The sequence below is a fragment of the Trachypithecus francoisi genome, unplaced genomic scaffold (genome assembly GCF_009764315.1).
Source record: "Trachypithecus francoisi isolate TF-2019V2 unplaced genomic scaffold, Tfra_2.0 Lachesis_group3, whole genome shotgun sequence".
NCBI classification, from domain to species: Eukaryota; Metazoa; Chordata; class Mammalia; order Primates; family Cercopithecidae; genus Trachypithecus; species Trachypithecus francoisi.
Window position 1 is genome coordinate 153,782,108 of NW_022681468.1, and position 15,364 is coordinate 153,797,471.

At 37.6% G+C, this 15,364-nt stretch overlaps 1 protein-coding gene and 1 long non-coding RNA gene across 6 annotated transcripts in view; one reads left to right on the forward strand and one right to left on the reverse strand.

The window, feature by feature from the left end:
- The window catches only part of CUNH15orf41 (chromosome unknown C15orf41 homolog), a 234,754-nt gene that overhangs the window by 156,638 nt on the left and 62,752 nt on the right, over positions 1-15,364 (reverse strand). For 4 of the 5 annotated variants that reach the window (XM_033190645.1, XM_033190646.1, XM_033190643.1 and 1 more), the window contains exons 2-4: positions 12,824-12,869; positions 11,863-11,927; positions 2,873-2,933 (exon numbers count right to left, since the gene is read on the reverse strand). In XM_033190645.1, the coding sequence (XP_033046536.1) occupies positions 2,873-2,933; positions 11,863-11,927; positions 12,824-12,869 (172 nt within the window). The remainder of the gene's footprint in view (positions 1-2,872; positions 2,934-11,862; positions 11,928-12,823; positions 12,870-15,364) is intronic. The other variant, XM_033190647.1, reaches the window with a different exon arrangement.
- LOC117070907 overlaps positions 1-15,364 on the forward strand; it is a 29,967-nt gene that overhangs the window by 14,025 nt on the left and 578 nt on the right. The window contains exon 2 of the long non-coding RNA XR_004432099.1: positions 15,168-15,294. This is a non-coding gene — a long non-coding RNA (uncharacterized LOC117070907). The remainder of the gene's footprint in view (positions 1-15,167; positions 15,295-15,364) is intronic.

A 15,364-nucleotide genomic window follows, 5' to 3' on the forward strand; every position in this document is an offset into this window, starting at 1 on the left:
GAATATATATTTTTAAGAACAATAATGCTTCCCTAAAACAAGTCTTTTTATCTTAGGGAGAAGACAGCAAATGTTCCTCATATATTATCACCGCGAATTTTTCTTGACAGGTTTTCAAGTCCCGTATTCATACCAAAATTTTATCTTGATTTAGTAACTAGACATAAAGGCTGGCTTCATTTGTATGAACAGTTTTTTCAAATATGTATGTACTTGGATGCCCTTAAATTCCCCAAGTAGAAAGAAATGCTTTCCACGAAGCTGCTTATTCCTAGTAACCCACATCAGAGCTGACACATGAAAAATGGTGAAATTACTGAAGATAGTCCAGCCTGAATAAGGACTACCTTATTAGTTCAGGTACTTGCATCTCCCTAATTTTCATATTAATCATGTGTCCATCTTTCTCTGAAATAGGGCCATCATGCTTCATGTCAGAATTTAGCATGTAAGTAAAATGCACAGTGCTTCAAATCTCACTTGAAAATATTTGTGTGGAGAGAACAGAATGACTGATCTTATTATCACTAACAACGTGTGAATTCCTAAAATGTTCAATTTTCGACTTGAAACTGCAGAAGTAGTATTAAGACATTTATAAAATCAACGATGACCACATGCAGCCCTTAGACCCCCAAAAAGATAACAGAAATACAATGCTCTTGTCTAAGAGAGTTGCTGCACCCTGTCATGTACCAATGTTATATATTTCTCATCAATTGTTATAGTTTCCGCTGATTAAATAAATATTGACTCATAAAGTATTACCATCACACCAATTGTCACCAGACGCAAGTGTATGCTATTTAAGCATTAACTATCATGAAAAAATGGCAGCTTGGTTGTTTAGAAGCTATAATACGGTACCAGTCATTCCCAAATTTCCCTAATACATTATCAATTTCATAGAAAAGTTCTATTCTTTCTGTACTAGTCTGTAGCCAAAAGGGAGGAAAAGCCCTTAAACAACTACTTTTTCCCTTGGCTAAATACTGCTACATATTCATGGTAAATAAAAGGTTTATTGATGTAGGAGAAAACGTGTTGGTAGGTTAAATTTTTCCATATTACTAGAAGATTAAAACAGAGGTCAGCTAAATATTTAATGGATATAGAACTATCCATTAAAAATTCAAATGAATATACATTGCTATGATATAAAACTTACATCATCATCATCATCATCTATATAGATGGGTGCCATATTTGCATCACATTCTTTCTAGATGCTGTGTCTGGAATGCTGCTAGCTTATTCTTCTTTTTCATAAAAGACAATCACTAAATTCCTAGTTAAAGCTCACATACTTCAAGTTATTAATAGCATCAACTTGTAACAAACAAGTCTAGAGACATTTAAAAACCAGCCTGCTGGCTGGGCGTGGTGGCTCACACCTGTAATCCCAGCACTTTAGGAGGCCAAAGCAGGTGGATCACAAGGTCAGGAGATCGAGACCATCCCGGCCAACATGGTGAAACCCCGTCTCTACTAAAAATATAAAAATTAGCTGGGCATGGTGGCAGGTGCCTATAGTCCCAGCTACTCGGGAGGCTGGGGCAGGAGAATCGCTTGAACCTGGGAGGCGGAGGTTGCAGTGAGCTAAGATCACATCATTGCACTCCAGCCTGGCAACAGAGCAAGACTCCATCTCAAAAAAAGAAAAAAAAAAGAAAAAAAGAAAAAACTAAGAAAAAGAAAAGAAAAAAAAAATTCCTGCTCTAGACATGGGAAAAAAAAAAAATACTTGTTCTTCTAGGAGGCCCACAGATATCCATTCTATATGTTAACTATCCTATCTGATTGTGTAGACATTGCCTAGACTATTAAAACCATCTAGTAACTGATAGGTAATTGCTCATTAGTTGACTGCAGCAGTATATAGCAGCAGACAGAAGCTGTGAGGGAAGCCATCCTTCCTTGCTAATATAACATGTAGAACTTGCTGCTACTGCAACACTTAATGCTCACACTACCGAGTCATCTTTAATGCAAACACACATTTTCCGCCTTGCTTCTATGTTTTCCATTATAATGCAACACAAAAACAGTGTACATTTCATTCCACCCCTACGAGGTTTGCATAAGCAGTTCCAAGTCAGACTAAATATTGTATTGCTCTTATTACAGTGGATAAATATTTTAAAGTTTAGGAATTAAATATTTTATTTTTTCGGCATGCTCTCTGCAACTATTATGAACTTTTCACAGCTTCTTCATTCATGGGAAATCTGTAGGGTTTCCTTTTTTTAAATGTAAGGCTGTTATTTGTTTCTCCAAATAGAAGCAGATCAGAGTTAACGAATAAGTTCAATAAATCACTTCTTACTTGGTGTTATTAAGAACACTATGCTTCTTCATATAAAGAAAGAGACTTTTCTACAAGGCATGTATCCTTTATTATAATAAAAGTTTGCTAACAAAAAAATGAATCAAGTACATCTTTAAGTATACAATTTCTCTCTTCATTTTTATAACAGCAGATTTTTTTCTTTTTTCTTTTTTTTTTTTTTTTTTTTTTGGCATCTATCTCTTTACTTGACACAGGTATTTCTCACACTAAATTAAGACAGCCTATCCTGAGAAAAGCATGTCCTGAGCTGTTTGGTTGAAATTTTCCACAAAATAAGAAACCAAGAGGCTGTTTATACATTTGCCTTAAAAGAAGTAGACTAATTATGTCAATTGATTTATTAATATATGAAGTTCTCTGTCCAATTATTAAAAGTACAAAGAGATCAGGGAGTAATTTAAACATCTAATGTACCTCAAATCCTTTTTTTTCCAAAGGTAATTATAATTGCAAGCAAAGTTACTCTAGATAGGCCCCTTAGGTTTCATGCAAGTTTAAATCAAACCATAACAATAACATTACCTCATTGGCCAGGTCCAGGAGCACTGGGGCAGCTCCATTTTTCACCACTCCATTCAGGTACCTAGACAAGACAAAACCAAGCGGTAATGCAGTGACAAGAAAAGAGCCAGCATAGACTTGTCAGCATTCCCTGTGTGTATACATGTTTCTCCTGGGCAAATGCCACGCTCAACTCTAGTTAAAGTAAGCTACTTTCATAGGAAAGCATTGAAGGGAAAAACATCACACAAACAACTCACCTCAAAACCACTGGCAACTAAGAAGCTGAAGGTGGGGGCAGGAGGTGTGACTACTTAGGTCTCTCTTGTTTTCTTTCACCTCCTAACATATAAAATGAACAAGAGGAACTATCCATATCACTCCGCCTTGTCTCTACCACAGACAACCATTGCATGGAAAGGAAAGAAGTTGACCTATATAGTTTGAGAAAAGTATTCATGCACCCATCTCGCCTTGTCCTTTACTCAGGGCTGCTTGACACCTTACTAAAAAAACAATGGAACAGACATGTCATCAGTGGGTCAGCACACCTGTGACAGGCAATACAAGCCATCACCTTATTTGACCTGGATTTCTGTTAAGAACCTCCAGTTCCCATTATCCTCTCACTCCACTGGAAAAAAACACAGAACTCCCCAAAATCCCCAAACAAAACAAAATCCCAGACACGGAAGCTGGGGTGACTTCTTTTTTTTTTTGCAAAAATTTGAATGTGTCATTCCCCTCCTTATAACACTTCAAGGTCCCACATTAAATCTCAAGATTAAATTATAACCATTTAACAGCTCTTGTAAGGTTTTTCATAATCTGGTTTCTACCTACTCTCTACTCTGGCAGCCTCATCTCTAGTCACTATCTCCCACTCCCGTCCCTCACCTGGATAACTCATGATTCAATTCAGATGTCACCTTCTTCGATCCACTACCACAGAAGAGTAAGTTAAGTGTTCCTCATATGCAATCGAGGAGTACCCTGTACATCTTTCTATCATGTAACGTAGCATGTTGTATTTGCCTATTACTTGGCTACCTCAAACCCATCCCCCACTGTAATGTTGAAAGCCTCATGAAGGTTGGAGAATTGTATTTTTTTCAATTTATTATGCCTACCAAGTACTTTGTTTATAGTAGGTGATTATATACTAAAAAATCACCTTATATTTTTCCTTTAATAAATGAAAAATTAAATAATTTTTAAAAACCGTATTGGACAAGAAAGCAGAATTAGGTATGGAAATTTTCCCTACAGTATATTATTTGAGTGAATAAATTCTGAGTATTTGTCTCAGAGTAATAAAGTCAAGAAGTGAGGTCTTCCATATAACTGCCAGAAGCAGGTACTAAATTACATTATTTCATGAGTATATTTATAAAGTTGTATAATCTTCCTGTATGCCAAGTGGGGTAACAGCAAATTATTTAAGGTGGGGAGAACTTCTAGATCATTATAACTTCAAAATAATTCTAACAAAGCACTTTTCCACATATTGGGGCCACCCTTGAATGTATTATTTGGAAAACTAATTGGAAAATATGCACATTCAGAAGCTAGAAGAAAAAGTAAATAAATAAAACAAGGCAAATGTGCTTTAGAGAAAGGTCCCTGGGAAATAGGTCCATTAAGAACCTCACATCGGCCGGACACGGTGGCTCACACCTGTAATCCCAGCACTTGGGGAGGCCAAGGCGGAGGGATCACGAGGTGAGGAGATCCAGACCATCCTCGCTAACATGGTAAAACCCCATCTCTACTAAAAAAATACAAAAAATCTAGCCGGGCGAGGTGGCGGCGCCTGTAGTCCCAGCTACTCGGGAGGCTGAAGCAGAATGGCGTAAACCCGGGAGGCGGAGCTTGCAGTGAGCTGAGATCCGGCCACCGCACTCCAGCCTGGGCGACAGAGCGAGACTCTGTCTCAAAAAAAAAAAAAAAAGAACCTCACATCAATTTTCACAAACAAGTCCACTGCACTGATAGGATTGTGTGCCTGTAACCACCAACAGTGCGTATTTACTATGGTTTCTGATTCTGGGTCAGCATCTTTAAGCCTGTACTGATACTGGGATATCTTTACAGCTTTCTACTTCAGTTTCAGTTACCGGACAAGTATTTTGGAGGGCTATGTGTCAGGTCTTATTCCAGGTTCTGAAGAAGAAACGGGGGGGGGGGGGGGGGGGATAAACCATTCATGGTCCCATCATCACCGAGATTATATTACAGTGGTGACACAAACAATAAAAAGACAGGGAGATAAATATACAGTATAATGGTATATGCTAGAATAAAAATGTAAACTTAGACGGGTTGCTCAGGAAGCCCCTCTCTGAGGGAGTGACACTCGAGTAGAGACCGGCATGAAAAGAAAGAGCATGCATGCCATAGCCAGAGCTGACTAAACAGTGAAAGAGAGTAGTAGCTAGATGCCAGACTACCTCTTATACCAGAGATCTGTTGCTTTAAGTCAAAATGACATGGCTTCATGTAAAAGTTGCATCAGTCATTATCCTGCTAATGACCAGTGAAGCACTTCTATCAAGTTTAAAGAAACAGAAGGTGATTAAACAATAATTACAATCCTCTGTATCTATATATTTTATATAATATTAAAAGCATGATCATACTTAATACTGTGGAAATTCCTAATTATGAGGTTGGTAAAGCTTCCCAGTTGGTCGTATAAAGAAACCAAACCCCAGGGCACTGATCAAACCCATCTGGGCTCTCTTAGCTGGTAAACAATAAAGCTATGGAACCCTGAAATAGAACCCCGATCCCCCAAGGCCTAGTGAGGTGCCGCATACATTGAACATGGTGGATCTGCTCCAAATGTATTTGGTTTCCAATCTGCTTTCCAACTATATCCTATAATATTTCCTAAGTGCTAGGAATGAAAAATTAAGTTTAATTTGGCCTAGTGAGGTGGCCGCATACGTTGAACATGGTATTTGTTCTACATGGATTTGTTTTCCAATCTGTTTCCCAACTATATCCTACAACACCTCATAAGTGGTAGGAAAAAAAATTAAGTTTAATTTCAGGTTATATTTGTCTTTTCTGGAAACTTTAATTACCCCCCACATCAAAGTGACAGATCAGGCTTTATTTAAATTTTCAGATATGTAATCAAAGGGACATACTAATTACTGAAAATATTCCATAAAGACATAATTAGAAAATCCTAATGGTACCTTTCTCTGCATCCTCATCATAATCTTGTGCAAACTTACAGCACTGCACTTTTCACACTGGTATAAGGGTTTGCTTCTGTCTCCAGCTACCCTGAACGCTCTTTGGGGTAGGGCTACACAAATGAATGTTGACCCTTCATCCAACCCTGGCAAACATCCCAATTGCAATTGGGATATAAGGATGTCATTCTCAACACTACATTAAGGTGACCTGGGCTCCATTCCTAATGCCCAAGAGAATTCATGTGTCTCTGCATTCTTGCTAGCATTGAGTTGATCCAATTAAGAATTCAAAGACTATATTTCTTTTTTTTTGAGATGAAGTCCTGCTCTGTCACCCAGGCTGGAGTGCAGTGGTGCAATCTCGGCTCACTGCAACCTTCGCCTCCTGGGTTCAAGCGATTCTGCTGCCTCAGCCTCCCAAGGAGCACGCACCACACCAGGTTAGTTTTTGTGCTTTTAGTAGAGATGGAGTTTTGCCATGTTGGCTAAGCTGGTCTCGAACTCCTGACCTCAGGTTATCCGCCTGACTCTGCCTCCCATCAAAATCTGTATTTTACATGATTTCATCATGATTAACAGAAACCTCACAATATCTAGATAGTACAAAATGTTTTCTGGCTGGGCACGGTGGCTCACACCTGTAATCCCAGCACTTCGGGAGGCCAAGGCAGGTGGATCACTTGAGGCCAGGAGTTTGAGACCTCCCTGCACAGCATGGTGAAACCTTGTCTCTGCTAAAAGCACAAAAATTAGCCTGGCATGGTGGCACGTGCCTGTAGTCCCAACTACTCAGGAGGCTGAGGCACAAGAATCACTGGAACCCAGGAGGTAGAGGTTGCAGTGAGCCGAGATTGTACCACTGCACTGCAGCCTGAGTGACGGAGAAAGGCTCTGTCTCAAAAAATAATAAATAAATAAATAAATGTTTTCTCAAGCTTTTGAATTATTGAAGAAATTTCCTCAGTTCTCCATGTTGTATATAAATAGACACAGCTCGAGAGTTTACTTTGAAAAATCTCTATTCTTTCACACTGTACTAATGCCATCTTATTTCTAAACAGGAAACATTCTTGGTGGAATTTGTTTGAGTTTGCCTAAATTGGTGCACATGAGCATAAGTGCACATGCACACAGTTGGTCAGATCTGCAAGTCCCTATCAATAGCAACGTTTAGAAATATTGTCTCCATTTCCTCCCTTCTCCCAGCACACTAGTGGAGGAGCCATCTTTAGCAGCGTTAGATCAGATCTACAGAACTTTATTCAGATGTTCACATGTAAAAAAGTTGGCTTAATAAGATATTGGTAATATATATGTGATAAAAATCGTTTCTGAAAATCTGGACCACTTTTTGGTTCAATTAGCACCATCTACTACTTTACACTCATTATGCCCCATTTACAATGCTAAAACTCAACAATACAAACGTAAGACACGGTACCTGCCTTCAACTGTTCTTTCTGGTGGGAAAAGAGCTGTGTACATAAGTATGTAAAACGCAGCAAGAGAAGTGCTAACAGGTACGTCTATACAGAGTGCCATGGGAGTTCCAAGAATTATCGATTTGGGGTGTCCGGGGCAACTTGTTTATGTAGTAGTCTGGAAATAAACTTATCATCTTTACTAGTTTGGAAGGAAGCAGAAGGTGTTCCAAGCTGAGAGAAAACACTCAGTGACAGAGCTGTGGATCTTCTTAGGCCAGAGCATGGAGAACTTTGCCTTATATTTGAAATGAGTACACATTAGTTTCATCTTAGATATAAATGAGTCTTTCACACTCCAAAAACATCATAAAATGGGCCTTCTCTGAAGACCTTTTAAGGATGATTTCACCCATAGGATGTATATTTATTAGTCCTCCTGTAGCAAAGCTAGATGATGACATATACCTTCTGTATAAAGTCGTTTTAACTGGCAAATAGGCATCAGGAATGGAGCCCAGGTCACCTTAATATAGTATTAAGGACGACATCCTTATATCCCAATTGCAATTCAGATCTTTGCCAGAGTTGGATGAGGGTTCAACGTTCATTTGTTTTCGTGTAGCCCTACCCCAAAGAGTTTTCAGGCTAGCTGGAGACAGAAGCAAACCATTACACCAGTGTGAAAAGTGCAGTGCTGTAAGTTTGCACAAGATACTATGAGGATGCACAGAAAGGTACCATTAGGATTTTCTAATTATGTCTTTATGGAATATTTTCTGTAATTAGTATGTCCCTTTGATTGCATATCTGAAAATTTAAATAAAGGCTGATCTGTCACTTTGATGTGGGGGATAATTAAAGTTTCCAGAAAAGACAAATATAACCTAAAATTAAACTTTTTTTTCCCTAGCACTTATGAAGTGTTACAGGATATAGTTGGGAAAGAGATTGGAAAACAAATATATTTAGAGCAGAACCACCCTGTTCAACATATGCAACCAGTACAACATGTCTAGACTGTAGTTTGGTAATATGTAATACTTTTGAAAAATGTTCACATCGTTTGCACCAATAATTACATATATAGAAAATATTAAGAAACTAATCCAAAATGCTGACTCATGCATCAAGATGTTTATTACAGTATTATTTACAATAATATAACACTGGAGGCCAGGTGCAGTGGCTCACGCCTATAATCCCAGCACTTTGGGAGGCTGAGGCGGGTGGATCACGAGGTCAGGAGATCGAGACCATCCTGGCTAACACGGTGAAACCCCGTCTCTACTGAAAAATACAAAAAACTAGCTGGGCGAGGTAGCGGGCGCCTGTAGTCCCAGCTACTCCGGAGGCTGAGGCAGGAGGATGGTGGGAACCCGGGAGGCGGAGCTTGCAGTGAGCCGAGATCATGCCACTGCACTGCATCCTGGGCAACAGAGCAAGACTCCGTCTCAAAAAAAAATAGAACATTGGAAACATATGTTCAACAAAGGAATAATTCAGTAAATTATGATACTTTCATTTGATGAAATAAGGCAATCAAAAAATGTTTATAAAAAGCTTTTTACAAAATAATATTATATCATATACATTTTTTCAGGTATAAAACTCAGGATTCACAATTGCTTATAAAATATGACCTCATCAATATAAAAATGGGCTGAAAAAAGACTAAAATGAAAAATGCCAGTAGAGATCTCCGAGTGGCACAATTATAGGCAATCATTCATTCCTTTTTAATACTATCACAAATTAAGTATTGTGAAAATACTTAATTTTCACAATAGCTAAGTATAACTTTATAAAAGAAAACAATTAAATACAATTGCCATTAACATTTTCAAATTGCTTAAATATATTTTGATATAACAAATACAATTTGGCTTTATTCTAATCTGCTGGAAAACAAACAAAAACCTTTTAAAGCCAATTTACCTTTAGCATAGACAGGAACATTTGACCTGCGCATTTCAAACAAAAGGCTACTGAGGTCAATCCATCTGAAAGGTAACAATATGGCCTGTCCTTAAGCACAAAGTGCAGGGCAGAAAGTCAGACAGCAGGTTGGTAAAGCTAAAAAGTGGTCAGACTGCTTTTTTCTGAGACTGTCCATTAAGGTCTAACTTCATGCTTTTGTTTCAAATGCTGTAACTCTTCGAAATAATTGAGACGGTCATATTTAAATAAATTTAAAGAAATCTATTTATGTATTCTCATTGTTACCCACTCAACTGTTCATCACTGGGTATATTTAAAGATATTTATTTCTGGGCCAGGCGTGGTGGCTCAGGCATGTAATCCCAGCACTTTGGGAGACTGAGGTGGGAGATCACTTGAGGCCAGAAGTTCAAGACCAGCCTGGGCAAGATAGCAAGACCCTGCCTCTACAAAAAAAAATTTTTTTTTAATTAGCTGGCTATGGTGGTGTGCACCTGTAGTCCCAGCTACTTAGGAGACTGAGGCAGTAGGATTGCCTGAGGCCAGGAGTTTGAGGCTGCAGTGAGTTATGATCGTGCCACTGCACCTCAGACTGGGTGACAGAGAGAGACACTCTCAAAAGAAAAAAAAAGATTATATATTATATATATATATATATATATATAAATAATATATATATACACATACACACACACACACACACAAAAGATATGTATTTGTTTCTGGCCTATACTACCCAGCTAATCCAACAAAAGTATGTTCATACTTCAATAATCACATGTACTTTTTAATGAAACTTAGATTTTAAATAGCAGCACCTAGTGATCCTAGAAATCATGTATTAATAACTAAAACAATGTTCTTACAATGAGGCAAATGAATGTCAGAGGGCAGTCCCATTATCTGTTAGTGGATCTCCGAATTTCTAGGAGAGCACACTTTCCTTTCAAATGCTCTATTTTCCTTTGTAGACATTACAAGGCTTTAAAATGTGGACATAAAATCATATTTTATATGACAGCCTAGGACTATAATGTTTACAAACAAGAATGTATTTTTTGGCATGTAAATAACCTTCAGTGCTTCCTTGAAGAGTCTGGATGCCAACACAGTTGCAGGCTTCACAGCACTTCATGGGCCATTTTTAATTTCATATGTATAATTTAGGTTATGACTTTAATTTGAATGTCAATTTCACCAAGAAGGTTATTACTTTTGAATAAATCATCAAACTTTACAAAGTCTTGTTTAGAGAGGATCTCTCCTAGACACAAAAGTGTGTGTGTGTGTGTGTGTGTGTGTGTGTGTGTAATGAGTGCATGTTATCTTTCTTTGACAGATATTACTACTCAAAACAAAGCGTATCTTTTACCACATACTGCAGTGAATAATTTTTTTAAAAAAATCCAACTTCTGTGACTTTCGTGTTCAACATCCCTTTCTTGATTCTAAATAAAATGACTACTGAAACATGACACCAATATTTTATCCACATATTTATTTCATTCATAAAATTTGTATGCATAAAAACCATTCATCTAAAATCAGTGGTGTCATTCTCACCACAGAAAGGTTCATCTGTCAATCTTAAGTATAATAATTTAAGAGCAGATTTCAAACAGTTTTCATTTCCAATGTGCCCTTGGAAGATTTAAGAAACCAACTAACAATTTCTAATGCAAACCATTACCATTTAGTGTTATAAATTATTCAGTCATATTACAATGACAATACAAATTTTAGAATAAAAAAAATCAGAGCTATTTTAAAGATTGTTTCAGAACAAGAAGTTGAAATCTATTTATAATAAATTAGGCTGAAATTAAAGTATCTCCTAGATACTATGCTGTCAATATCCAAGGTTGTCTTTTACAAATACAAAATCCCGTTTAAAATGTGACAGTTACACGCTATAATATATCTCCATGTGCCTTTACTTGATACATCTTTTTCCATTTCTAAAATGGATATCCTAATACCTATGATGCAAAATACAATGACATCCAAATTCAATCTTCTTTTTTCAACTTGCTAATCTAAGAAATGAAAATTGGTTTGAGAACTTTCAAATACATGTAGACATGTGTATACATGAGCATATGCATTTAGACAAGATATGCACTTATAATAAGTTTCAAGTAGCCAACTGAGATTTCATAATATTGTAACTACATCTCACATAGTATGTGCGCACGCACGCGCGCACACACACACACACAGACACACACACACAAGTCAAGACAGCCTTACCACACTCTTTAGATCTACAAAACAAAGCATTTGAAAACTCATTCAAAAACATACCAAAAGTTTTGAATAAAAGACTTAAAACAGAATGTCTTGGGATATGATATAGAAAATTAATAACCTAACTTATTCATAATTATTATTACAATTAATAGGTACTATGATACCCTCTAGTGGGGCAGGAAGGTCATACCTCTGGTAATAACTTTCAATTGCTTCCGAAGTATGATGTTTGGCATGTGTTCTTTTAATGTGTTTCTGAAAAAATAAAAATAAAAAATAAAAATCTTTGTTATGTCACAGATGAGGTTCAAAACAAGAATGACGTAATTTCTTGAGCCCAATGACTAGCACAGAGGGAACACTGAATAATACCTTGGGAATTTTGGCAATGGCAGGACTTCTTTTCCTTCTACTCTACGAACCTACGCATTTTAATCTCCATTGCTTGGCTGGGATGTCTTCAGACTGTACCACAAGGTACAGTATATATGTAAAAGCCAACAGGGTCATAGTAATTGAATCTAAATAAGTTTGCTTAGGGCTACAGAGGGCAAAGAAAAACTTGTTCCCTCTTCCAACCTTTGTATTCATTTTCCCTCGATTCAATTCCATCTAAGTCCTCTGCACTCTAGTTTTACAATCCAATTGCCATTTTTAACCAGGAAGAACATTGCTTAAAAACAACTTATTTGAAAACTACAAAAAGTAATTCCATAGAGACTTGCCACTTGACTGACACCTGTCATCTCATGATAAATGACTCCATTTTCTGCCTCTCTTGCCTTCTGCCACTCCAGCAATGGTCATTTATCATCATCTGTGTCAGCAATGGAAAGCGGCACTGACAGTGCAAGTCAGCAAACATTTAGCACATGGAACCACGCAACACAGGGAAATTATTATTGTCAGAATAATAATGGTTTAGCATAATTTATTACAGGTCCACCAAATAAGCAAAGGCTAGATGTTATTAGACAGATGGATGGGTAGGCTTGGCAGGCCTCCACCGAGACACAGGCGGTGCTTGATGTGGAAAGGAGAACATCCTCCAACCCAATCAGAGAGCTGGCAGTTCAATTACAAAGAAATAAAGGGACATTCATCATTCAATTAGGCACCTGTCAACCCTCACAAAGGAGAAAACTTCTAACCTGGTACTCCTGGGAGAAGATGCTCAGCAGAGTGGCCTGCGATTGACTGAAACAAATAAAAGAAGGACAAAGTTAATTACTGGAGTGCACGGCAAAGAAACAAAAGAGAAAGGAGCTTCAAAGGTAGGCCTGCTGCCCTGTAATCTAACAGAACATGAAAACAAGTGTGGAAAAGTTGTTCCAGATGAACACCTCAAACAAAGGCTTCCTGCTGCGGGGTCAAGGAGAGAGAAAAAAGGAAAGGAGAAAATATGGATGGTCTCAAAGCAACTATCACATTATTTGGATGTTTTAAACTTTAGGATGATTGTAAATCATATTTGTAGAATGCAATGGTGTTAAAAGGGACCACAAGAAAGCAAGGCTTATCTCTGTTAATAAGTGACACAGCTCAACCTCATAAACAGTAGAGAACATGCACTTCATTCATTGACAACATTCTGAAATTAATTTTGTTAGCAGACAGGTATTCTCCTCTACAGCTATCCCAGTTTAAGGGGGAAAACTTTGGTCTTTACTAGAAGTAGCACAGTGACCACTGGAACATTTCCACTGACAGTGGCATGCTATGAAAATAGAAGCTTTCACAGCAAGAAGCAGAGGTCCTTGGAGTGAATTGTTCCTAAAAACTGCCCTAAGCCTTATTCATCTAAGACAACACACAGTGTTGAACACCTGGCAACGAAGCAACCTGAAAAACATTCTTCCCAAGTGGGAATCTTCCTTTTGCAATTGTTAACATTTAGAAATGGAATGGAATTTTTCTTTCTCTAAAAAGCAATCAATATCCCACTGCTACTCTTTTCGACTGTCCTTTATAGACACATCTAACTTATCGTATCTTGAGAACAATTATTTCTATTTTCCTACTAAATGATATCTGAATAGATTACATTTTAGATAATTCGACTTTTATAGTATGCCAAAGGACTGTGAATAAATTTTTTCTATTTATAAATGAAAAAACCTCTTTATAAAGCTCATCACAGGTAATTTAGGGAATGTGAAATAAAGTGACACCATATTTGTTTACTCATTGTCTAGATGTCATCTTCTGGATAACATTACAGATTTGGCTTCTGACACTTTCCACCCTTACCAAATTACAAGAGGAGGTTAAAAAAAATACCCTAAATGTTCACCAAGGAAACTGATATATTATTAAAAGAATATTTCAATAACTCAAAAGTACAGAGAAATGATTAAATACAATCATCAATTCATTACAGTCTGGTTTTTTCCATTTCCTTTTAAAACTGAAAAGCACCTTTGAAAGAGGCAATTTTACGTAAAATCTTCCTATTTTGCCTGGCTTGACCAAGCTTAACACCCAAATCACATACCCTAGTAGGGTTGCTGACAATAATCTTCTGGGGTGGGAGGGAGGCAAATTGAGGCTCAAATCTTTGTAAACCACTTAATAAATTAATGTTAGATATTTAAGTGCCATAAATAGACCCCCTCCTCATTGTACAGCAAAATGCATTTATGTTATTAACCATTTAATGGTACACAAAATGTCATTCTTTATGCTTCAAAAAAGATGATAGAAATACATGTATCTGGAATGAGAACGTCAGGGACAAATGACTAATGAAAAGAAAACTAAATGGTAAATAAAACATAACTGTAGATGCCCAGAATGGGAAGAGGCAGCTGGAGTAAGTTCAAGAATAAATAGTTGAAAACGAGAAGCTGGTCAGGAGTTGAGAGTACTGTATAAGTCAAGGATAGGACCATGTCTTCAGCTAGAAAAATGTCTTCAAACTGCTTAGAATTCAATTCAGCTAAAACCATGGACAGAGCCTGTGAAGCAACTCAGTTTTTCTATGGCTGAGAGGGTTAGAGAGATTTCTGCCAGCTTACACTGGGGGTAAAAACTGGCTAGAACTATTAATGAAAAGAGAAAACGACTTACGTTTACATAGTGACGACAGAAAAAGAGACACGGGTCCAAAATGCTTTGGTTTTGTTGAAGTAATTCAAAGCTGTAGAGAAGAAAGTGAACTTTGCTAGGGAGTCTGCCAGCCAACTATGTGTTTCTGTATGCGCTCACCTTGTAGAAGAGTGTTCTGACCAAATGTCACACCACAAGGAGCAGGAAAGCAGTTTTAGTACAACCAAGACACTGACTTCAGTGTATATGACTTGTACTTTCTTCCAGTGTGTTAATGCTGAGAAGGGACAACGGAGGGAAAGACTGGGCATGTGGGGAGAACAGAGTCTCATGATCTCAAGGCTCTCTCTCACCACCTCTACCCTGCCCACACTGTACCCTCCCACTGTGTTTGATCTGTTTGGCCAAGGGGAACAGAAGTTACAGAATAAATTCCATTTTCACTAGGTTCACAAGAAATGTGGTTTCCAGCTAAAGAGGAGAGGAGAAAAAGATTCTGTGCAACTGAAAGGTCTACCTTGAACATCGCAGTCCATCATTCATCAGTACCACGGTGCATCTACAATGTCCCAAGGTAACATGTATGGGGAAATATGCCATCAGAATCAAAAAACTAAATAAGGTGGACAGGAGTTGATACAGAA